The 22,505-nt window shown below is 38.4% G+C and overlaps 2 protein-coding genes across 7 annotated transcripts; both read right to left on the bottom strand.

The window, feature by feature from the left end:
• Positions 1-238: 238 nt before the first annotated feature.
• Positions 239-12,135, bottom strand: micall2a (mical-like 2a). Of its 4 annotated transcripts, none has more exons than XM_040046549.1 (18): positions 11,973-12,132; positions 11,674-11,840; positions 11,303-11,351; positions 9,245-9,386; positions 8,919-9,085; positions 8,577-8,707; positions 7,962-8,483; positions 7,664-7,848; positions 6,424-6,478; positions 5,801-6,000; positions 4,960-5,067; positions 4,698-4,762; positions 4,395-4,518; positions 1,438-1,540; positions 990-1,063; positions 798-912; positions 641-687; positions 239-562 (listed from the first exon to the last, which is right to left on the bottom strand). In XM_040046549.1, exons 2-18 carry the CDS (start codon positions 11,814-11,816, stop codon positions 483-485), a joined length of 2,310 nt encoding a protein of 769 aa, XP_039902483.1. In that variant the 5' UTR covers positions 11,817-11,840; positions 11,973-12,132; the 3' UTR covers positions 239-482. The 4 variants fall into 4 exon arrangements, with proteins under 4 accessions (XP_039902483.1, XP_039902491.1, XP_039902474.1 ...); XM_040046557.1 differs by having other exon boundaries at positions 11,990-12,132; XM_040046540.1 differs by having other exon boundaries at positions 11,674-12,131.
• A 1,683-nt stretch (positions 12,136-13,818) lies between these two features.
• si:dkey-43p13.5 (visual system homeobox 2) lies at positions 13,819-19,574 on the bottom strand. Of its 3 annotated transcripts, none has more exons than XM_040046581.1 (4): positions 18,211-19,574; positions 15,839-15,988; positions 15,379-15,536; positions 13,819-14,923 (listed from the first exon to the last, which is right to left on the bottom strand). In XM_040046581.1, the coding sequence occupies exons 1-4, from the start codon at positions 18,263-18,265 to the stop codon at positions 14,549-14,551; spliced, it is 738 nt and encodes a 245-aa protein (XP_039902515.1). In that variant the 5' UTR covers positions 18,266-19,574; the 3' UTR covers positions 13,819-14,548. The 3 variants fall into 3 exon arrangements, with proteins under 3 accessions (XP_039902515.1, XP_039902507.1, XP_039902512.1); XM_040046573.1 differs by having other exon boundaries at positions 15,839-16,407; positions 18,211-19,567; XM_040046578.1 differs by having other exon boundaries at positions 15,839-16,282; positions 18,211-19,567.
• Positions 19,575-22,505: the final 2,931 nt, after the last annotated feature.

The raw sequence follows: 22,505 nt of genomic DNA, 5'->3' as shown, positions 1-22,505 counted from the left end.
ACAGTTGATTCGACGCTGCTTTTATTTTAAACCATGTGCGATTTTAAAATGGTTACGTTATTCCAAGAATATATATATATCTATACAAATTAGTATATCCCCAAATGTGATATTCATTTTACTTTAGTGAGACTGAAATTATATTAACAGAAAAATGAGAAATTTTTTTATACGAACAACCTTAACAGTGGAACAGCAGTGGAGTAGCAACAAACCAAGAATTGAAAGTGATTTTCTAAACAAAAACATTTGCACCGATTTTTTTTTTTTTTCCTTTTTTTTTTTTTCCTTCAAATGGTGTATAGACAAAATATGGCTTGGTACATCCTTCCTAATTTGAGATCTCTTCTGTTATCTTTCCCATGAGCACAAATTATACATAAAAAAAAAAGTTAAATTTTTAAAAGGAATATTAATACAATAGAAATAATGACAATTTAGTAAAAAATAAAAATAAATAAATCAAATAATCCCCTTTAGGATCATTCAAAGCGTCTTTTACTTCTTCGCCTGAACAGTTTTGAGATTGAGGATTTCCTTTCATTTTTGGCTTTCTTCACTCCTGTTCTCAACAAAACCAGTATATTAACAACTCAAATCAAATTGAAACAGAAAAAAAGACATTTCATATGTTGCTTACCAAGGTTTTGCATCATTTTATTCAACTGCTGATCTTCCTCCACTTCCCTGAAATTAGCCAAAAATCAAACTAAGCACTGTCATATCCTTTTACCACATCAATCTTTAAGATTAACTGCATTGTACTTAAGAATTAATTAGAAGATTGATAATGTTACCTCAGCCTGTCCTCATCGAGACCCTCCACAATTGCGTTTCTGCCATCCACGATCTCCATCAATTTCTGCATTAGTTTCTTCTCCTGCCGTTGTTCCTCTCTGGACTTTAAATGATCTGTGACAATGTTAACAACCGCATGTCGGAAAAGGAAGTAAGACAGATGCTGACAGGCAAAGAGACCGAGCGCTTACCTGGCTTCTCGAGCAGCCTGCGAAGTTCCCCCTCAACACCTGGCTGCTGCTGCTCCAGCTCTTGAGTCCTGGCTCTGAGTTTTAACATCAAATACTAATTCAAAACTCACATTAGATCTAAAACTTCTAAACAATCCTAAAAATTTTGAGTTTCTCAGTTAAGTTTGATTTTTGTCCTAATGTTAAATGCAAGTAAAAGTACAAGCAATGAGGGAAAAATCTTTAAAGAAAATATCAGGTAAAATAAATAAGGTTTGGAATTAATATAATCAAATATATAAAGAGAAATCCAACTTTCAAGTCTCAAAGTCAAGTCAAAGTAAGAATATTGTTCAAAAGCCTTTTCTAGTGTAAACAAATATTATCCAAATGAGTAATAATTCCCTGAATAATAGAGAAAGGGTCATTTAATATTCTCAACCTACATCGATCCTTCAATAATACTCACATGTAAACGAGCTCTGATTCTTTCCTAATGAACATTTGTTTTTTTTGAATGAGGTTAAACCAGTCGACCATCAGTGGGTCCATCAAGATGTCACCTTCTCCATCTGCAAAACAAGTTAGTAACACTCAGCTGAATTTATTCAAAAGATAAAATAAAAAGTTTTATAATGGTCTTGGTCTTGTTATTCAATCACTGATGTGTATATATTGTAGTAAATCAAGCAATTATAATCACTGACTAGATGTTTATTTAACAAGCTCATAACATTTATCATTTCACGTAAGCCAAATATTTTGTGCTGTTCTGATGTTAACTGATATACTCCAAGAGCAAACTTAAAAAAGATAAAAATTAAAAAATAAAAAATAAAAAAAATAAAAAAAAATAATATACCCCACTTGAGCAGACTCAACCTCACTGTTTGCAAGAAAAACATTAAGTAGAAATTAGGGGGGGGGGGGGTTGGGGATAATTTGGCTCATATGCAGGTAGGTGGTTCTCAATTTTTATTAAGAGAAGAAGTGACTCACATCCTGGAACCACGCTGTCACCTTTATTAAGACACTATGTCACAGCCAACAATCTTAAAATGGAGCTTAGCCTGCCAAACCCAAATCTATTTTTTTTAATAATATCAAAATGTATGTCACAGAACATGATGTTACAAAAAACCTGTCTATAGACACTTTTTAGTTTGTCAGTCATCATTCCTGTGGCATCGACTTTAGAATATAATACAATGTTTTGTTGACAAACATCTTTTTGCAATTTACTCAAAAACCAATCCAGTAAAAAAAATTAATGAATTACTAATTAAATCATTCACAACAATACTGCTTATATTTTTCCAAAGCTTTCATTATGTGGGGTTAAACTGGTGGCCACACATATACAAAGAAGCATTTTAAAATTTCATTTTCAGCCCTGAGAAGTTATATTATTACTCAGATTTTAAAGAAAATGTGAGAATGGATGAATTATGGATACATGATGCAGGGAACAATGCAATTTACCATCCAAGATGATTCAGTATTTAAGGTTTTCAGGATACGGTGTATACTTTTCAGTATTGGTCCACCACAGTACTCCGACATGCACTGAAACAGTGCTTAAATTTGCTGCTTCACCGAGTCATACCCGAGTAGGTGGATCAATTGATTTTAGGCTGAATATTTTGCTAATCCTAATTAGCGACCAATCAGTCAAGTCACATTTACAACAGAGAGCGAGCTGCAGAGACAGAGGACAGAGCCCCACACATCCTGTCATTACCAGAACAAACATGATTTGATTCTGAACTGAACCTGAGTGCCAGGGTTTAGTTTTTATGCCAACAAATTCCAGTTGAGAAGTAGATGATCTCCTAGGTAGTGTGGAAATGATGTTAAATTCTGGCCAACTGACATGCTCAGGCTTCCTGGGTGGCATGTAGAAAAGAAAAAAAAAAAGCAATCGACCAGAATACACACATATAAATATATATATATATAAAAATTTATTACTATATCCAAGTCATGTTGACCTTGAGCAATGCAATAAGGCCCCCTACTCCTACTACCTCAAAGAAGACGCAACATCCCCGTGGGCTAGCTGTGCCTCTCACCTCATTTGACTGCAGAAACACTAATAGAAATGGCATGCAAGTCCCCTGCACGCACGCACGCACACGCACACGCACACACACACACACGCACACGCACACACACACACAAACCTTCAGCTGATGGTGAGCACATGTGTGAAGCACCCAAGATACAACTCACCAATGCAGCAGAGTGATTCAGCAGTTCAAACAAAAATGTGATGTCAAATTTTAGTTTAAGGTTATTGCAAGACACATTTTGCTTTAGAATATTACCTCATTCAAACCAACATAGCGGTGAAGGGTCTACCAACCCCCCTCTTGTTCAGAAATGGCCAGGTATTAAATATTACCTAGCTTAGTCCGATCCACATATACAGATGTCACAATTGGTCATATTCAGTGATATAGATGTTACAGATGGGATAAGATAAAATAAAATAAAAAAAGGAGATACCGCAATAAAATTTAGTATAAACATCTTGCAGCTCAAACTTCTTGTTATTACACAGAAAATCCTTCACGTTTCCAGATAATCATACTTCAAGCAATGTGATGATTGTATGGAAAGATGTAGCAGCTTTTGCTTTAAGAGGTTATTAACATGGAATTGGATACAAATCAGTATTTTGAAACCCTGATTCCTGGTTTTTACATTACCATAGAAATAAGAAACTACAATAGACAATATGCCACAACATTAAACATAATATTTACAAATAATAATAATAATAATAATAATTATTGAAGGGGAAAAAAGATATATTTGCATTGTGACCTTGTGAATAAGGAGAAATGCAAGATCCCATAATCCCCATCATCATAGTATGATAATACTATCCTGATATGGTAAAGCATCACCCAAAATAACCTTATGATTATGAGGTTACTACCACTTTAAAAAAAAAAAAAAAAAAAAAACAGTGTATGAAAAATGTAAATGCACAGATGCAACGTATATGTATTCCTAACAAGTTATGATATCATTACCAATATACTCTATGATTAATAATTGGGTTTGCCTCAAAGGCATGTATGTTTTCATTGTATTGCCCCTAGATTTTGGCCCCTTATTAAATTTCAGTGTAATATTACTAAAGTAATTAGTAATGTAAGATATCACATGATATTCATTTGTAATCAAGATGTGGTAACTTGCCATTTCCATATCTTTAACTTATCATATCCAGCTTATTACCACACTACTGCCCTCACTTGTTCAGAAATAATATGGAACTACGCTGCAGAGTTAAGAGTGAAAAGCCAGCTACTAAATGTCTCATGAACCATGTCTGAAAGTGGACTATTGATTGCATTGTTTAATATTTGTATGTTTTTACAAGTAAAAAGGAGAAGTGGAAGACATAAAACGTACCTTCCTCACAGCTTCGGAGCTTCTGTTCCAGCTCCACACCCTCCTTCTCCAAATGAGCCAAGTTTGTCTCAATATCATTCAGCTGCCTTTCAATCTGCTCCATTGGGATATGATAAGACCTTACCTGGTGCAAAACAGAGAATTTAAGAGTCACTGTCAAGTAAAGATTATCGTAATTTGAAAATTCTGACTTTGGCCACTTTAATGTAAAGAAGGTCATCCATTTTTTGCTGGGAATGTAATGAAAGCATATTTGTAGAGCTGTTAATTAATCTCTTAAGAGACTTAATGGAGGGAACTTACAGAGGGTGACCTCATTTCAGTCCTGGAGGCGTTGGTGGGTGACAAATACTTTCCCTTTTTAGCAGCTAAGAGGTAGATAAAATAGGATTAGATAGTCCTTTCATGGCAGCTTTTTAGAAAAGTATTGTCACATATGACTTAACCTGTTTTCAGTAAAATAACAATTTTTAAATGTATTTATACACTTTTCATATGAAATCAACAAGAAATCTGAAATCATGTATATTTGGCTTTGATAGCTATTAAAAAGATGGGAAACAACCTGATGGATTTCCATGATTGGCTGGAAAAGTAGTTGAAGAGCTAATAGATTTCACAGCTGGCAGTCTGGGTGAGGATTTCACAGGCAAGCAACTCCCAAATTTAAAATCTAAAATAAAGAGAAGAGGCCTTAAACACTGCAGAAGTGCAGAGTTCACAAAACTTTGTTTTCATTTTGTTTGTTTAATATGGGAACTAATACAATAGGGTGTGTATAATTTTGTGGACGTTCAGAGCATACACAGGATGGGTCCCATTGGCTAGAGTGAGTCATTTAGCATTTCCTCAAGCAAAACCATGAGGTTCACATTTATAGTTTTCATTAAAATAAGCCAACTAAAACTGGCATAAAATTTATACAAACCACCAAGAATGTATTTCATTCTTTGTGTTGATGCTCTCGACTTCTCATACAGTCTAGATTATAGATAATATTTTTGGTTAGAACCCAATCACCCTACCCCCAAATTCAAAGTACATCTATTTTACCATCTTAATAGATGAAAGTGCAAATTTTCCACCAACTTCATAGTTTCATTATGTCGCTTTAGATTCTTCAAGAGCTTGAATAAGTTAGCCAAATAAATAAAATAAAATACACATACATTTGCTTTACTTGGGTATTGCTGCTCTCAGTGTGTATTAATTGATTCCATTAACACATGACTGAACTTTGTTATTTAAACATGAAAATGGCCAAGACAAAACAGCTTGAGTCACCAAAACCTTTACAGAGAGGTTCCTTGCAAGCTAGTTCTGGTTCACTTTGACATCAAACACTCAATTCATTTAATATATCAGCAGACAAATGTCTCTCATTATAATGCAAAGAAGCCTCTCACCTAGGATTTCAGAGGCAGGCTGAGGTTTCTGGGGACTGACTTCCCTAAAACACGCAGGATCAAACAGAGCAAAGCTAACTCCTGGTGCTGCAGGTGTTTGAGCCAGAGGAAGCCTTGTTGGACTAATTGAGACATTAGATGGAGGTGTGGACATGAATTCAGCTTTATGATTTTCACTAAAAGCTTCAGGTTCAGCATCTCTGTAAGATATAAACAAAGAAATGAACTTATTATTTTAATACAGAGGCATTAATCCGACACAGGTGAAATGTACTAATAGGTCAGACGAGTAACAACCTCACCTTAAATTTTGAAATGTTAAAAAGGTGATGAAAACAGTTGAGGAATCATCAGCAGGGGTTAGAAATGAGAAAATCTAGTGTTAAGGAGTAGGAAAGCAGGAGTTCAGGCCTTGCACTCCTCGGGACTTGTTAAGATGGGGGATAGAACTAGCGGCTCCACTTTGAGCCAGTCAGCAATAAAAGAGGTGGATGAAGATGATTCTGCGTTCTGGAGAGTAAATAATCTGATAGGTCAGATGTATTTCAAGGCAAGTCTTTCAAGACATTCTGGTCCACTTGTGCAGCTTTTCAACTTTCAGCCGAGTAACTGTAAATACTTACTTTAGCCCGAGTTCGGTTTTAACAGGTTTTCTTTGCCACTCATGGTATACTGGATCTGCAGAGAAACGACAGAAAGTAAAACCAAAAATGAAAAATAAGATCATTATTGCTAGTCTCCAAAGACCATGAATACTTAGATGTGAAAACTATAACGGCATATCACTGCATTTAAGAAAGGACTTGCTTGATAAACAGCTGAAACAACCGTGATTAAAATGATGTTGATTCCAACGATTCATTTTTTTCTTGCTGAAGCAGAAGGGCATTCCTCCACAAAGATCAACGATACTTTCCTCAATTCAAAGAAAGCGTTTCAAAATTTCAGAGGTGGTTCTTGTGCCTGTGATCGACATCGCCACCAAGTTTCCCAGCATCTCACTTGGCAGTCTTTTTCATAATCTTGCTGACAACAAGAACACGAATCGCAATGATCACAAACGTCTAACTCTGCATTAACCTTGGCGAATAAAAAGCACAATGGTAAATCCGTCATTACACTTCACCTTATAATCTTGTGTAACTACCGTTTTAAAACTTTTAGAACGAGAGAAGATGGCACATTGCAGCTTATGAGACATCTGCTTTGTCAGTGACGTGCACACTAGCGGCACTTCCAAGTTATTGTACACAATAAACAAAACAAACAAAAAAAAAAAAAAAAAAAATTCCCTCGACTCGTGTGTCACACTCGTCTAAACAGCTGTCAAGCGCACAGTTACTGGTTTCATTATCTAGGTATTCACAGCACTCCAATAAAACGATTGCGCTCCACATTCTCGTCTGTACACAAGACCAAAATGATGCTTTAATCACTGACCTTGGCGTAATGTCCAGTCAACATATGGTTAATATTAGTAAGAAACAGACTTCATTTCCATGTCTGGAAAACTTCCATCAATGCTAAAAGTAAAAGTGACTGAAAAACCATTCTCAATAGACCCACCAGTAATTGTATTTCTGTCTACAAACCCACCGACAGTCAGAATGTGACACCCGTGCATGCACATCCATCCCAGGAGAATGACAGTTCAACTATGAAAGTTCATTAGTGTGAGACAGGAATTAAAATGTCAGCTATCAGCATGCGAGATGCACTGGTTTTATAAATAGGGCAAAAATGACAAAAGGGCTTTGTTTTCTAGGAATGTGAGAGACAGACTGAATGGTGGGGGTGGGTGGATGCTGGCTGGATGTCAAATAATGGATCAGACACAAGTAAAATGAATTTAGTGGAGCTTGCCTTTGGTGGTTTTGTGTACAGTTGTTGGCCCTGTGTTGTCTTTATTGATGGCCTTTAGACATGGCAATTCCTTATTGTTTGCCTGAGTGGTGGAGGGCTGTCCTGCGTAGTTTCCTGCTGAGGCTTGGCTGCATTTATCCTTTTTCAAAGCAGAGCTGTCAGCTAAACTTGGCTCATCACCAAACCTGGGGACAGAGAAAGGCCTCACCATCAGCTTTAAAAAAAAGACTGTGGGAAAGTTTCCTTCAGAAGGACAGTGCATTCATGGCTATAGATTGTATATTAATGCAATGCTCACCATCTCTCATCCGCCGATCGGATTGTAAATGGGCGTTTGTTATTATTGTTGTAGTTTTGTTCTGCTAGTTTTTTTCCAACCATTACCCTCGACTGGCTCTTTCGATCATCATCATCATCAGTCGGGACCTTTGGCCTTACTTGAACACTTGATTGCTCTGTTGGCTTCCTGTTGTTGACTTTGGAGATTTCAGTAACTTGTGGCACAGTCTGGAAAAACTTCTGCCGGGCAGCTTGTGTCTTCTGGGCTGAGGCCGTCCAGGACTGGGAGGTTGGAGTAGGAGCAACTGGTTTCAAAACATTATTCAGTGGGGCTGACAACACCGAAGGGGGGTGTGGTGAAGGCCGTTTTAGGCTGGCATCATTTAGTGGTCGCGCAGCTGAACTGGTGAGACCATTTTTGATCAGAGCCTCAGAGGAGGAAGTCTTGGAAGCGTTCTGGTGGGAGTTACAGATAAAAGTGTCTGGATCCGTCCCAGGTTTGTAACCGCCTACATGGAGTACGCTGGCGCACTCGCCACACCTGGTGGTGGAAGTTTATTAATATTAAATTATTAATGGAATAAGCCCCTGTGCAGGGGGAAAAAGCATCTATGAATATAGATTAAATTCTTACTTGAAACAGCTTCTGTGATAGAGCTTGCCTTCCACAAAGTGCCTCTGAACAAGATGAACATGGCCCTTGCATGAAACACATTTGCTATTGAGAGTCCCGTTTTTGTTGGGGTTTTCAGCCAAAACTACCTTCTGTGAAAAAGAATCAAAAGTGAGAAAACATTTATCCAGAAAGGTATCCCATTTCCCCTAGGATTCCTTTGGTGACCCACTGAAAATAAATGCTATGTTTAATCCTAAATATTATTCCTTTAAAAAGCAAAGGTGTGTAAAAGAAAGACGTTTTAACACACAGCTTTAATTTTAGCTGACTGATGACATGCCGTTTGACATGACTACTGACCTGAGTAGAAGCTCTTGCCAATTTGGGTGAGGTCTGAGCTGTGTGAGTGGAAGGTAAACAACTCTCAGTGGCAGTTTTAGATACAAAGCTTTTGGCAACCACTGGGAGGTTTTTTTTCTCCGATGGCTCCTCCTTGGAGCCCTCTGCTGGCCTTTTTACACCTCCCACTGAAGACAGTAAAACATCATTAGTGTCAAAGAGTTGGGGGAAAAAAATACCTCAGCCTGTACATAAAAAAGAAATATATAAAGAAAAAGCTCAGAATTAAAGAGGATGAACTACTCAAATGCAGTTGCTAGGGATTTTTAAAGCAGACATATTCTCACTGGGAGGCCGTCCTTTGAAGTAGTTGTAGTACTGGGAGACGTAGGTAAGAATGCTCAGCCTGTCTGGGATCCTTAAAGCCACCATGTCCTCTGCATCTAACAAAGCTGGGATCCCCAGCTTCTCCTCAGCGATCTGAAAAGCCTTAAGAGAAAAAAAATAAATCAAAGTTTAACCAACAGCCCCCAACTCCAACTAAATATGACAAACAAAGTAGGCATATCCAAAGCACTTTTTCCATGTAAAAACATGGCATTGGCTGGGCTACCTCCTACAGTTACAGCATGTGTAAATATGTCACACAATACAATTTACTTTAAATAGACTGGCGGTATTCTGTGGCACAACCCTAAGAGGTTTGGAAAGGGCTCTATAATGAATGGCACACTTCCTGTGAGCTTGTAGGGATAAGAAAGAGGATGGGAAGAGCGAGATATCAGTGCATTGTTTAGGATCAGCCTGGATATGCTCATTAAATTTAAAGAAAAGCCTTACGGAATAGCAAGTGGACATATATAAAAGAAGGGGATACTGAGGAGTTTAAGTGGACAAAACCACAAATTTCAGCTCATGGGGAGGGAAAAAAAAAAAGTCTAACATGGTTATTTATTAAATTAAAATATATAGAATTTACTCACCTTTAACCCCACCACCACCCCCTATCCCTGTACATGGGGGATTTTCCTAAACCTCCAGTAATATAAAAATAAATAACAGAGTATCGGAGATAGGGAAAATGGGTGTTCAATCAGGAGTTAGGCCCATAGGTACAGAATAGTGGATGTTTTTGACTATGAAGCAACCGGTTGCTCTGCTGGCCTCCACTGTGAGACGTCTGTGGGTTCAGATAAGGGCAACAAGAGGCCCAGTGAACTCATAAACATCAGAAGACCTCCGCTGCTGGCAACAGGAGGAGGAGCATAGGCCAACTCCTCCATTGCAGACCGTGTTAAAGACCCTGGAAATAAAGGCAGCTGGGATAAAAAATAAATAAATAAATAAAAATTTAAAAAAAAAATCGGTTTCCAATGACCATGTTCTCCTACAGAATCCTTCCTTCAATTACTTCTCTCGATAGGTCTTGTTGAACAAAAGGCTTGCTTTCTGTCCACGTGGCTTGAGCTGAACTAAATAGCTTAGGCTTTTAGAGTGTAAAAACACACCACTGTCAGGTAAAGGGGTGTGCTTTATTTCTAACACAAAACAAAATTAGAGCTTTATGGTGAAAATGAATTCTAAGAAGCAATTTCATACTAGATTGTACCTGAAATTAAAATCCAATTTATCATCCAGCCCTACCTGTAAGAAGCGTGACACCATTCATGAAATATAGAAAGGGTGTGAATTACCAGGTGCTCTCTCATGTTTCAGTAGAGGGAGCATCTTCAGCAGTGTATCAAACTTAACCTTGACCAAACACACAGCTCTTTGCCCACAAATCGTTTTGTTCTCATATACCATTCAAGATGTATGCATCAGCAGTGTCTTCAAGAGAACAGTCACCATAAGGACCGAGTGGCAGACGACAGTAAAGCCTCATTCAAAATGAATAGACTTGAGAGCCTCTCCCCTGAGGTCAGGTTTGCTGCTGACACAGCCGAGATGATCGAAAACAACAAGGAAGTCGTACGGAGCGCGTACTGTAGCACACTTACTGCAGGGCCTGTAACCCTCAGAGGAAGCCGACAAGAGGTTAGAAAACTAAATAATGGAGAAGTCCCAGCTGTGCTGCTCATGTCACGCAGGGGTTAACCGAATAGATGAGTTCAAACGGACAGAGCAAGAGCAAAGACTGAGAAAGGTTGAGTTTGACAGGAGTCTAAAATTAGTAGAGAGATATGGCTTTTGCTTAATCTGCTGTGCTGTGAAAATTGAAACAGCTAAATATTTGTCCAATCTGCTGCATAGATGCCAAGGCAAGAACAAACAGCGTGTTGCTGCGTGGCCCGTCATGTCTGGGGTTAATGAAGTGGATGTTTTCTGCTACATCAGATTTTGCAGTTTGTGTATGAAGTCTGCTCCTCTCAGTAAGACGAAGGCTGAACATCTTGACATCTTACCAGTCTGTTGTTCTCAAACACATCCTCCTTTCTGAGTGAGTCATAGTCTCTGGGAAAACAGGAATACAATGAACACAGAGAAGTTACCTCAACTACCCAGAATAGCTCTTTTACAGCATGTAGAAAAAAATATATATTTAAAAGAAGAAAAAAACAGCACTGTGAAACTGGACAAATGACAATGTATTAATAAAACACAGAAATAAGAATAAGGATCACTTAAGTTAGTACTTATACAACTAACATATTAAAAACAAAATAAGGGTAAATTATTGGAGGAGGCAGGCTGTCTATATGTATTACAATTATTAAAGTACTTGACCAAACCAAAGTAAAGTTTTGGGAGAAAAGAAAAAGCTTTCAATACTTACATCAGGTCCGGTCTGTACTTGTGTATTAGCGCACAAAAAGCCAACCCGTTCCTGAATGAAGTCGTCATGTTGGTGATGGCCACATCTCTGTAGCCCTCACATTGCATTTTACACCACTGCTCCAAAGCCTTGATGGCAGCCATGCTTGTAGCGCGACAGAACCACTACTGCAGACAAAGTGTGCAACAGGCAGGAGGTGTGACGGAGTGAGAGGAAAGACAGATATAAAACAACGTGTCTCTGTGCTGGCTTTGACCGTGATCTGCGAACTGCAGCTGCGTCCTGTTTCCTTCTTTCACCTGCTTGTCTGACTCACAGACTCTTCGAAGTGCTGCTGCTTGCTGCTGCTGGTGTGTGTTTCTCGGCTCATTTCACTAATTGACGCCACTGCCGATTCGTCATTCACGACAGTTGAAGAAAAGCTCATTCAGCTAAGGAAATAGTTGGCTAAGTCTGATGTTCATAATTCATGCACGTTTTAATCCCAGGAAGTGGATCATGCTGACCTATTATTTATTTATTTTCCCTGGGGTGTGATTATTGAGTTAAATGATGTTAAGAAAACCAAATGAAGGTTAAATCCAGTTAGTAGGTAGGTTAGTGTAATCTGTTATCAGACAGCACATGTTGTTATTTAGTGTTTTTAGATCCTCGTGCTTATCTCACCTGACCTTTTTTTCCCCCACAATTATGGCACATTTGAACCATCTTCTCTAATAGTCTTTATTGCATTTATTGACCCTGGTATGACAGCCAAAACGATGATCGTGGAATAAGCGCTTCTTGATTTTATTTTGCTGGTAAAACACGGTGTTGGACTTATATGCACGTGAGCCAGTTACGAAATTGAGTTTTCAGTTATATCTTTAAAGATGTAATTAAAAAGATCAAATTAAATAAAAGATATTAATTGAACATAATGACATGACAGTTATAGTTAAACAGACATAAGAGACATAACTAAGCGACAGCTGCAACTTTTTGAGGACAGAAGTTTTATGGCCATAATATATTAATTTAATGCTAAATAAAAATATCCTTCGAGCTAAGCTTTGAAGAACAAGTGTGCTCTGGGATATCTAGAGTATAAAACCCCAGTATTGCTACCTCAGACAGTGTACATAAGGATAGTTAATGCTCTTCTACATGCATTCTTTAACCTTATTGTTCTTTGTGTGCGGCCTAATTGGGGACTAATTGAGGCCAGCAAGCCTCATCTAAAGATTCTGACCCAATTAACCCATGTCGCCATGTCCCATTAAATCTTAGGGAAAAGTTATATGTTAATTTCTGGGCAATTTTTCTATGTAGTAAACTGAATACTTAGACATTTGATTTGCAAAGACAGCTTGCAGAGTGATTTCACCTTAACTGGGAACAAAATAAGTCTGTGTGCTTCCCTGGTCCGTTTTGAAAAGTAGTCCCAAATCAAATTTGACCCAGACCTCATCCATGAGTATTCAAACCTCTGACACAGAGAATGTAATTAGTGTGAGACCAGAGCTGAAATTGAGTCTTTGAACTGGGAGCAACCCACACTGACCTCATCATCGATACATGTCACAATTACTGTAAGACATGAATTGTTTATTAATTGACACAGGGTGACTCAGAATATGAAAGCAAAGTCTAAAACTATTGCAGACAACAATTTAAAAAAAAGTTTCAATACGTTACAATAAAATACAAATAAAAAACCGCATTCAGTCGGTACATGTAAAAAAACAAAACAAAAGAAAGACAAACAATATTTGTCGCCTTGTCCTGTCTAAAGACGTATTGAAGCCCAGAAGGGGGCAGTGTCACACTGTTATCATACTGCTTTCAACCTGTGGTCAACTCTATAAACAAGGCACACATAACATAATTAGTATCTTTAAAATCTAGACGTTTAGGTGAAGCAGGAACAATTCAAGAGGCACAGAGCACATATCATCAACCATATATCTTTCCACACTTCTGTGTGTGATTCAGCACATCAGAGCACAATTTCCTAATACTAAATAAATAGGCTGTAATTATAGTACAGAGGACTTAGTATAAACAACAGGGTTTGTTGATCCAAAAACACCTGAAGGTTCCAAAGAGAACCAAACCATCCCTCTCACAAGCGCTACTATGCAAATATGAGAATTTTTTTTTTTTAAATGTATTGTAGACCACTTTTATCTCCTTTAACCTCAATATTAAACATGAGGTAGTTTTGACCCGAGATCAGAAATGAATAAATGTAGATTTTGTAACAGAAATGTTGTATTAGTTAGTATTAAATGTCTAATAAATGAGTGTAAATACTGCAGTTAGTCTTCATGATTTCATTTTTTAGCTATTTGAGTTTTTTTCCTGTGAGGACGTGTGGCTGCATGTAGACATCCTGCCTGTGTGTGGAGGTAACCCAAGAGGTCAGGGATGGTTGTCGTGCTGAAATCATTTACAGATTGAGTGTATCCCATTTCAGTTTTGCCCTGATAGGCTGACACAATAAGACGTCCACATTTATCATTTGTCATTGTTACATGTTGAGGCCCCACCATGAAGCATCTACCATTCATTGGGAGTGGATGCCACTGCACATATCTGAGGTGTATCTAAAACTGTATTCAGCATATAAAAAGACATGATCATATATATATATATATATATATATATATATATATATGCTCAAGAAAACATAAAGAAAGTTAAAAGTCAGTTGGAATGCACGGTAAAGCCAAAACCTTAAACTTTGACATTATGTAAATTTTATTTTATTTTTCAATATAAAATCTTACAGAATATATAGACATACATATATTCAGCTAATGATGGCTAAATATTTAAGTTCCACTTCCCCCAAAAGTTTCAACTCATGTATAAACAGGAAGATTGAAAATGATCAGTCATTGTGCGTGGCATCAGTTTCCTGTGTTTGTGACTGTTTGGTGCCTCCTGACATGCTTACATTGCCTTGGATCTCAGCCTCGTGCTCTCTGGCTTTGGCCCGCAGCTTAGCAATGCTGCAGGAGCGGAGCTCCTCTGAGCTCGGCCCCTCCGGCCTCTCCCACTTCCCCAACTTCTGGGTTGTCCATGGATAACCTTCAGCTTCCTGTTGTTTCTCCCAGTGCTCACCGTCCGATCTCTCTGTGTGTTTTAAACTCTTGCTCGCTTTTGGAGATGTTTCATCGTTGTCCCTTTTCACATAAGGCCCTGGACACTGGCCCTGGAGTTTCAGTTGCCGTCTCATTTTTGCGCGGCGGTTTTGAAACCAAACCTTGGAATAAATGAAAGAGATATAATATATGAATGTAAATAACATGGAGATTATATAGTTAAAAAACAATAGTTGAAATGTAACTGCACTAAACAGGCTCTGATGTATCTGTAGTCAAGAATTACTTTCATACTGGTGTCAGCTGAAACTGTGATTACATTTCTGTTGGGACAGAAAGGAATCTTGACCCATATGAATAGCAAAAAATTACAGATTAATCTAGTCAAGTTATTGTATTCATATAGAATAAAATACTATTTTTTCTCCAGGCATTTTCCTTTATTTGGTGTGCAAGATGATTTCACTGTGAATTATTGTAAGTATTGTCAAACATGCCTATGATGGAAAATAAACAGTAGGGCTAAAGGCAAATTTGCACACTGTGCGTAAAAATTAATATCAGCTAAATGAGTACAAAGTTAACAACTCCAGCAGGAGTTCGTCGTGCCAATCACCTGGACTCTGGCCTCAATAAGGTCCAGTCTGAGGGCCAGGGCTTCCCTCATGAAGATGTCCGGGTAGTGGGTGGTCTCGAACGCCTTCTCCAGCTCCTCCAGCTGCCAGCTGCTGTAGTTGGCCCGTGCACGACGCTGCTTCACTGGCCTCTGTTCATCTGGAAAGCGCACCACAAGCACCAATTACACAATCGCCAATGGGTGACAAGGAACTAATGGCTCTAGATTGGATAATTAGCACAGCAATCATTAGGCCCAATTTAACACTGCTTGATAATTGATTGTTAGTTACGAGCTGTTAGTCAGTCTTTTGTAAACATTTACACTGCAATCAGATGGTGCTCACAGACTGTCTTTGAGACTGGTCATACTGTGCCAGTTTGGCTACGCTCTATCTGAACAAGTCCAGTATGATACAATCAGTCCCATTTTGGCTACAGCAGCTGTGGCTTGAACTCACCTATGCTCTCTGTGAGTGGCCCAATCCTGACCGCCTGTGTGGCCATTAGCAAAGCTTCCTTGCATAGCTCTGGCTGCAGATAATTCCTCAGGGATTCGTAGCTGATAAAAGGCCCCGGGATCAGGAACTGAGGTTGAGAGCCCAGTCTGGCTGGGAAGGCAGGAAAAAAATGAGCTGCAGGTGAATGGAAAACTGCAGGAAGGAGAGAGGATACCAGCTGCCCTGCGCCAAACATGTCCAAGTCCAATATTTAACGTCAGTCCACTGAAAAGGGTCTGGTTGACTTCTAGAGGTTTGCTGGTAGAAATGTGAAATGCATTCCAAGGTCCAGGGTACAAATAGAAGAGAAAATTAAAGAGCTACGATTGTCCAGCAGATGCATCCACTTGGTTGTCAGAGCTGCTGTTTGCTGCTGAGGCGCTCAGCCCAGGTACAAGGTGTTGCCTGAAGAGGAAAGGTAAGACTTGAGCGGTGGAGGTGGGCTCACCTTAGCTTTCTTCCCTTCCCCTCCAATCATCTTCCCCTCTTTTCCCAGTCACATGACATCTAAACAGATGTAGGTTTATGGCCTAAAAAAACAAAAAACCTATGATTTGTTTCTCACAGGATTAATAGTATCACCCCATCACTATTTACTGTATTTGTCATCTCTTCTCCAACCACATACATCCTGCAGTCTTTTTCAGACATGCCCCAAACCTCCTCTCACTCTCTCTCGCTCTCTCTGCCTTTCAGGGACAAGTTGCAACATCTTTGGCTCCTGAAATTTCAGTGAGTGAGACGAATGGCAGCTCAGTAAGTAGCAGAGATGTTTATGTTCACTTAGGCGCATACGCTTCAGACAACTAGTTCAACGGTTGTCAGATATAATAGCAACAAATTACTGTACAGGAGACATAATAAAAGCAGTTGTTCAGTTTTGTGGAATGGAAGTAAATACAACGGTAGCTGAACCTGAATAGCAGGTCTCAGTGTTATTGTTTTTGATTTTCTTCTTCTTCTTTTTTTGGCTGTTCCCTTTCAGGGCTCACCACGGTGGATCAGTTGCCTCCATGCTGGTTTGAGTTTATTGTTCTTAGTAAATGAATGCTGTTATGTTTTTTTAACAACAGCAAGGATAGCTGTACATCATGCCACTCATCTTACACAGTAGCAGAAGTGCAGCACAAATTATTTTTACATGATAAAATAAACTATTTAAATATTCAAATAGATAAACAAAGTTAGTTAAAATGTCTAAAAAAAACCCCAATAGAAACATAAAGTATTTTTATTGTGTGCATTTTGCTTTATCCTATACATATTCTATACTCTATATCTTAGACATCTTCTTTTGCAAAATTTGGTCCCGGACAGTGTTTTTTTGTTTGTTTGTCTAATTTACTAATTTACAATTTGGCAGACTCCCATTATAACTCCTGAAAATCTAATGTAATAATCTCAGTCTTCTGTAGATGACTAAAGATCAAAAATAATAACTTGTCTCACCTGTGTTTGCTGTACTTTGTATTCTTCTGAGTTTAAAAAAAATGCTAGAAGAAGCCTATTAAGGTAATTTTTCAAACCTTTATTCTTGCACTCTACTGATGTTTCTTGCATTTATAGTTCACAATACTGCTTTGTTGTATAGCCCATCTTCCATTTGGCTTTCTGTTAGCAGACTGCAGGTTTCATCCACAGGTGGGTGGGGTTTCCCTGCCTAAAATGACCATAGTAGGTATATCGACTCTCGCTGATATCATACAGAGCCAGTGTTTGAAAAAAATGGTACATAGGTACATTTTAGCATGTTATCTATATAGGTTAGTTAACATTTAAGATGATAAACTTAAAGGTTTACAACTTTTAAAAGCATATCATCAACAGCTGCATGAATTGGAATAGATTTTATAACACTTCTTTAAATGAATGGTCTCCTGTGGATGTTTGAAATTCTAGCACACTTTAAATGGTGATCATAAGTACTCTAACTGCACTGTGTTAGGGTTACTTGCTTAAGGAAGTAACCAAGCGTCCATAACAAAGGGTATCTACATGTAAGGGTAGGTTTCCCTCATAATAACAACACTGTCACTTGTTCACTAAACCAAAATCAAAAATGCCACTTTTCTCACATCTGATAAAATACAAGTTTTAAAGAGGAACCAAATTGTCAAATATATCTTTTAAAAAACATTGCATCAGAAGGATATGTCCTTGATAGCAAATCTTTAAAAAGGCAATTTTCTATTTTTGTGTATTTGTATTCTGTCACTTATCCCCTATAAAAACCCGCGTTAGAAGCGAACTAGTGAGACATAAAATCTAAAAATGTTCTGTAGTTACAGCAAAATAGTTTTATCATATCATGTGTTTGGTAATGATAATCTTACTTCCACAGCTGTAAAGTATGTAGTCAGTAGTCAAGCCCTGATGGGATTCTTCCATCTCAGATCAAAGCTAACACATCAACACATTAACAGCCAAGGCACGAAGATTATTAACACTTTTTTTTTTTAAAAGCAAGACAGCTGTAGCTTAGTGGTGATGGCTCTCTGATGAGATGATCTCCAGCACTGTCTGTGAGAATTAAACCCAGGTGTGTCAATTAATCCAAAGTTACACATCACCTAACAACATCTCTTTCTAACTGCTCGTCAGCTCAAACGGTGGTGAAAACACTCCGCTGTCAGTGTTGTCACCACAGAGCTGGCGGGCTGAGGTGGCTTTGATCAGCCTGGGATCTCTGCAAGAGGCAGCTGGTCAGAGCTAAGGTGAGTCACAGGATGGTCATTCCTATACGTGCTGTGAGGACTGCAAATCCATCACCTGTGTGGCCCTTTCATCTGCACCTGTTCAAACACTAAATTAGGAGGCAGGATTAGGGGTTGAGCAATTCGGATGTCTTTACAGCCTGAGTTGTACCTGAAAGCCAGTATTTAGGTGGAGTGTCTTGTCTTGAATTGCAGATAAAAATTGCTCGTTTTCCCTACATTATGATTCCATAACAAAAACCTAACAGCAATGAAATGTCAGCTAATAAAGCATTTTAGCATCTCTTTAGCAATCAAATCACCCCAACCCAAAGGAAACAGCACTTCTAACTGCACTATTAATCAATATGAATGATCTATCATTTTAAGTGAGCCAACTCAACAATTAACAGGTTTTAGCACTACTTTCTACTCACGTGGAAGCGTATGCATGTAGGGATGGGAAAGGACTGACAGCGATTGAGAGAAATAATTTCTTGGGTTTGCAGGGAAAAGGAAAATAGATTAGAAGTGTCTGGTTTGAGCTGTGGCTAAATAAACACTGTGTGTGGCGGGACTGACGACTGAATAGCCATTCTGTTTGTCCCTGGCACACAGATAGTTACAGGGATTTCTGGATTGTCTGAAAGTAGACCCCTTTTCCCACCCTCAAACTACTTCTGTTTGTCTGTGCCGGGGTCCTTTAATGCCCATTGATCCAGATAATCAGGGACAAGATTGGTGAAAAACCAGCGGGGGAGGTTCTGACAGTAGTTGCTCAAAAAGCCTGATAGTGGATAATTGAAGGAGGCATTAAGACAACAATAGTAATGGCTAATGCCAGCCTGTATTGGAGTTCCAGCTTCTTGAATGACAACACTGGAGATCCACAGCTAAAGTGGCAATCATTGTATTATTAGCAGACCTTCAAGTGAAGGGACGGACTACACATTATCTGAGATTTTAGTAAGTCACCAGTGGGATGCTCTTCACGTGTCTTTAGCTTGAAATTGGCATGTTTGAGCTTGAAATTATTCATTGTGAAAGTTTAAAAAAAAAAAAAAAAAGTAAAATCAGTTTTTCGGTCTCAAAGTGAAGTAAAGTGTTTTGTTTCTTCCACTTCAGTCACACTTGAATTTAAAACCAATCATCAACTCTATCTGACATAAAGAAGCAGAAAAGTACTATTAGACAAAAATCATTATTCAGATTTGAAATTTGTTTACACCTGAAAGCCAGTGTGACTGTTATATAGCCATCTGGCAGCAGTGTATATAAATTATGAACACTACATGGATATACAGTCATGGTACAAACAAAGTCCACCGGCTGCCTCTTCAAAGTTTCACATATCAGGACATAATATAAAATTATGTAAACCTTACTAGGTCTTAAATTAGGTAAATACAATCCCAGATGAACAACGCTTGATATATTATGCCATGTCACTATTTAACAAAGTCAAAATACAGAAGCAGTGTGTGAAAACTACAGTACAACTCATGAGTCAGCAGTTTACAAAAGCACTTCTGGCAGCAACAACGTTAAGTAATTATTTCGTGTATGACCGAATCGGTCTCTTGCATCATTGTCAACTCTCATTTACAGCGATGCTTGAGTTCATAAAGATACGTGGGCACTCACAGCTCTTTTAAGTTCCCACCAAAGCAGTTCAATCCACCCAATTTGGTACAAAAGTCAGCTATTGGACAGACAGCCTCAAATTTCACTCTAGAATACTTTAGTATACAGAGGAGTTGTGTTCATGACCCCTCCACCACCGTGCTTGACAGCTGGATTGAGGTGTTTGTGCTGATTTGCTTAAAGTGCTTCTTTAAGATCATTGCTGATATACCACCCCCTTAGCATTGTGTTAACGTACACCTGAATGCTCCATATCTGCAAAATCCTGCTTTTATAGAAGTGCTCACACTTGCTAATGATCAATTAATCTCGTGCAATTGATTATCAGCACCTGGCTGCTACTTACCCTCCACTACTTACCTTCCAATGGAACCAGTTTTCAGATACGTCTTCTGCAGTTTGACTTAATGTTTGCCAAATACATAATGACACATTGTAATAAGACTTGTTTTGTTGTTCACCTGAAGTTGTACATATCTAATTTTAAGACCTGTTAAGAACTAGATAACCTTTCATTATGTCCTGATATGTAAACCCTTAGAACTGGCAGAAGGTGCATCTCCTTTTTACCATGACTTTATCACTTTCGGGTTGAGATGGCAAACATTTTATCAAACAGCTGCTTTTCAGTAGATCCAGTTAAAAATAAGCATAAGGGAAGTATGAATTGAATATCCAGATTCCTGATAAATCTTTGTCTATAATTAATGCTCTTGAATTAGTCAGTTTTGGTCTCCTCCAACAAAATACTTAAAGTGTCTATAGCAAGCACATCAGGAAGTTGCAGAGTGAGTCTGTCTGCAATTTGTTTTTCTTTAACTTTGTAACCTAAAACAGCTTCTGGCCGCAGCCAAAAACAACATTACAAGAGCTGCGTGACACAGGAGCTGATAATTATCTGTAGGTTCAGTTTTCAAGTATATAAATATTAGTGGGGGAAAATAATAATCTCAATACCTCCAAACAAACCTATGTATAAAATAACCTAAAAATATAGTTTTTAAATATCTACTGAAGACATGATAACTCTATTTAAAGCTATTAACAAGACTTTTTCACTGATGAAACTTTTTATATCTTTAAATTTGTTGCACAAAAAAAACCACTTTCACTAAGCTGAAATTTAAATTAAATCACTCAGGCTATTTACCCACTTTTTTCCTTGACAGACATGGCTGAAGTGGATTAACTGTCACGCTCTGCCCTCGTTGTCATAAGATACCATCTGCTCTAATAGAGATCGTGAACACTGTGCATTATTATTTTTTCTGATCCACTCCAGTGGCACTTTAGCTCATAAAACAAGAGTTCTGCCAAATGTCATGCGAAGATGGATGATTATCGTCAGCTCCACTGTCATGGGAATTTATCTATCTGGTGTAATTTGCAGGCTGGAACAGCAATGAGCACAGATTCAATATTTAATGAAAGTATAAGTGAAGCTTAAGGGTTGTCACTTATGCCTCTGCTGTTAATGACGTGTCACATTATCATACTTATCTGATTGGGTCAATTTTAACTGCAATTACTAGCCTCATTTCTTTTTAATTCATTAAAAATGTTGGATCATTTCAGTTGTCCACCTCTGCAAACACATTGGGAATGTATTGTAATGTATTCTCTAGCTTCTATATATTTTAGTGTCAACTGTCAGCACAAACTTAAGTCTAAAATCTATTAATGGGAGCTTGGATTTGTATAATTCAATCAACACACCTAAAATATTTTAGTTTAGAGGGGAGAAAAAGTATGATGACTGAGGAAGCCCCCATGGTTGGTGCCTCACTCTCGCTGGTAACAGTATCCCACAGTGAGCTGGTTGATTGTTTTAGTCCTGGATCACTGGCCATGGGATAAACCTGAGAGCCCAGCCTGCTTTTCATGTCAAAACCTTCAAGGGAAAGCGGCCACAATCCAAAAGCAATCACACTTGAGACATCAAAGTGCCAGGGAGAAGAGAGGCGAGAGACGGTCCACATTTTTTCCATGCAAGCCAAGCGCAACTCAAGCGTGGAGTAAAAGGAGATGATCTAAGACGAGGGTGCCATTGAGAGGAAGACGGAGAGCAGACAGATGTGCATGGGCAGGTAGTGGCACATCAGGGCCCCTCCTGCAGCTGAGAGGAAGACCAAAAGGCCTCCAGTGGTCGGCATTCCTGCTTGCTGCTCATTTACTGTCCACTTTGACATGGACGGGGAAAATCGGTGATTTTTCCAACACTTGCATGGTTGGTGCTGGAAGAAATATTAAGACTGTGTATTCAAATTAAAGTGATCTTACACTGAGCAAAC

The sequence above is a fragment of the Simochromis diagramma genome, unplaced genomic scaffold, assembly GCF_900408965.1.
Source record: "Simochromis diagramma unplaced genomic scaffold, fSimDia1.1 OVJJ01000321.1, whole genome shotgun sequence".
NCBI classification, from domain to species: Eukaryota; Metazoa; Chordata; class Actinopteri; order Cichliformes; family Cichlidae; genus Simochromis; species Simochromis diagramma.
This window is presented reverse-complemented; position numbering and strand designations above follow the sequence as displayed.

Excerpts from the sequence above, each read along its gene's own strand:
- micall2a (XM_040046549.1), bottom strand. The coding sequence starts at position 11,816 with ATGGCTGCCATCAAGGCTTTGGAGCAGTGGTGTAAAATGCAATGTGAG. Across the intron at positions 8,708-8,918 it reads TGGCAAGAGCTTCTACTCAG|AAGGTAGTTTTGGCTGAAAA; the intron begins GTCAGTAGTCAT and ends TCTTTTTCACAG. Across the intron at positions 913-989 it reads CAGGCTGCTCGAGAAGCCAG|ATCATTTAAAGTCCAGAGAG; the intron begins GTAAGCGCTCGG and ends ACATTGTCACAG.
- si:dkey-43p13.5 (XM_040046573.1), bottom strand. The coding sequence starts at position 16,073 with ATGTTTGGCGCAGGGCAGCTGGTATCCTCTCTCCTTCCTGCAGTTTTC. Across the intron at positions 15,537-15,838 it reads GCCACTCACAGAGAGCATAG|ATGAACAGAGGCCAGTGAAG; the intron begins GTGAGTTCAAGC and ends TGCGCTTTCCAG. Across the intron at positions 14,924-15,378 it reads TTATTGAGGCCAGAGTCCAG|GTTTGGTTTCAAAACCGCCG; the intron begins GTGATTGGCACG and ends ATTTATTCCAAG.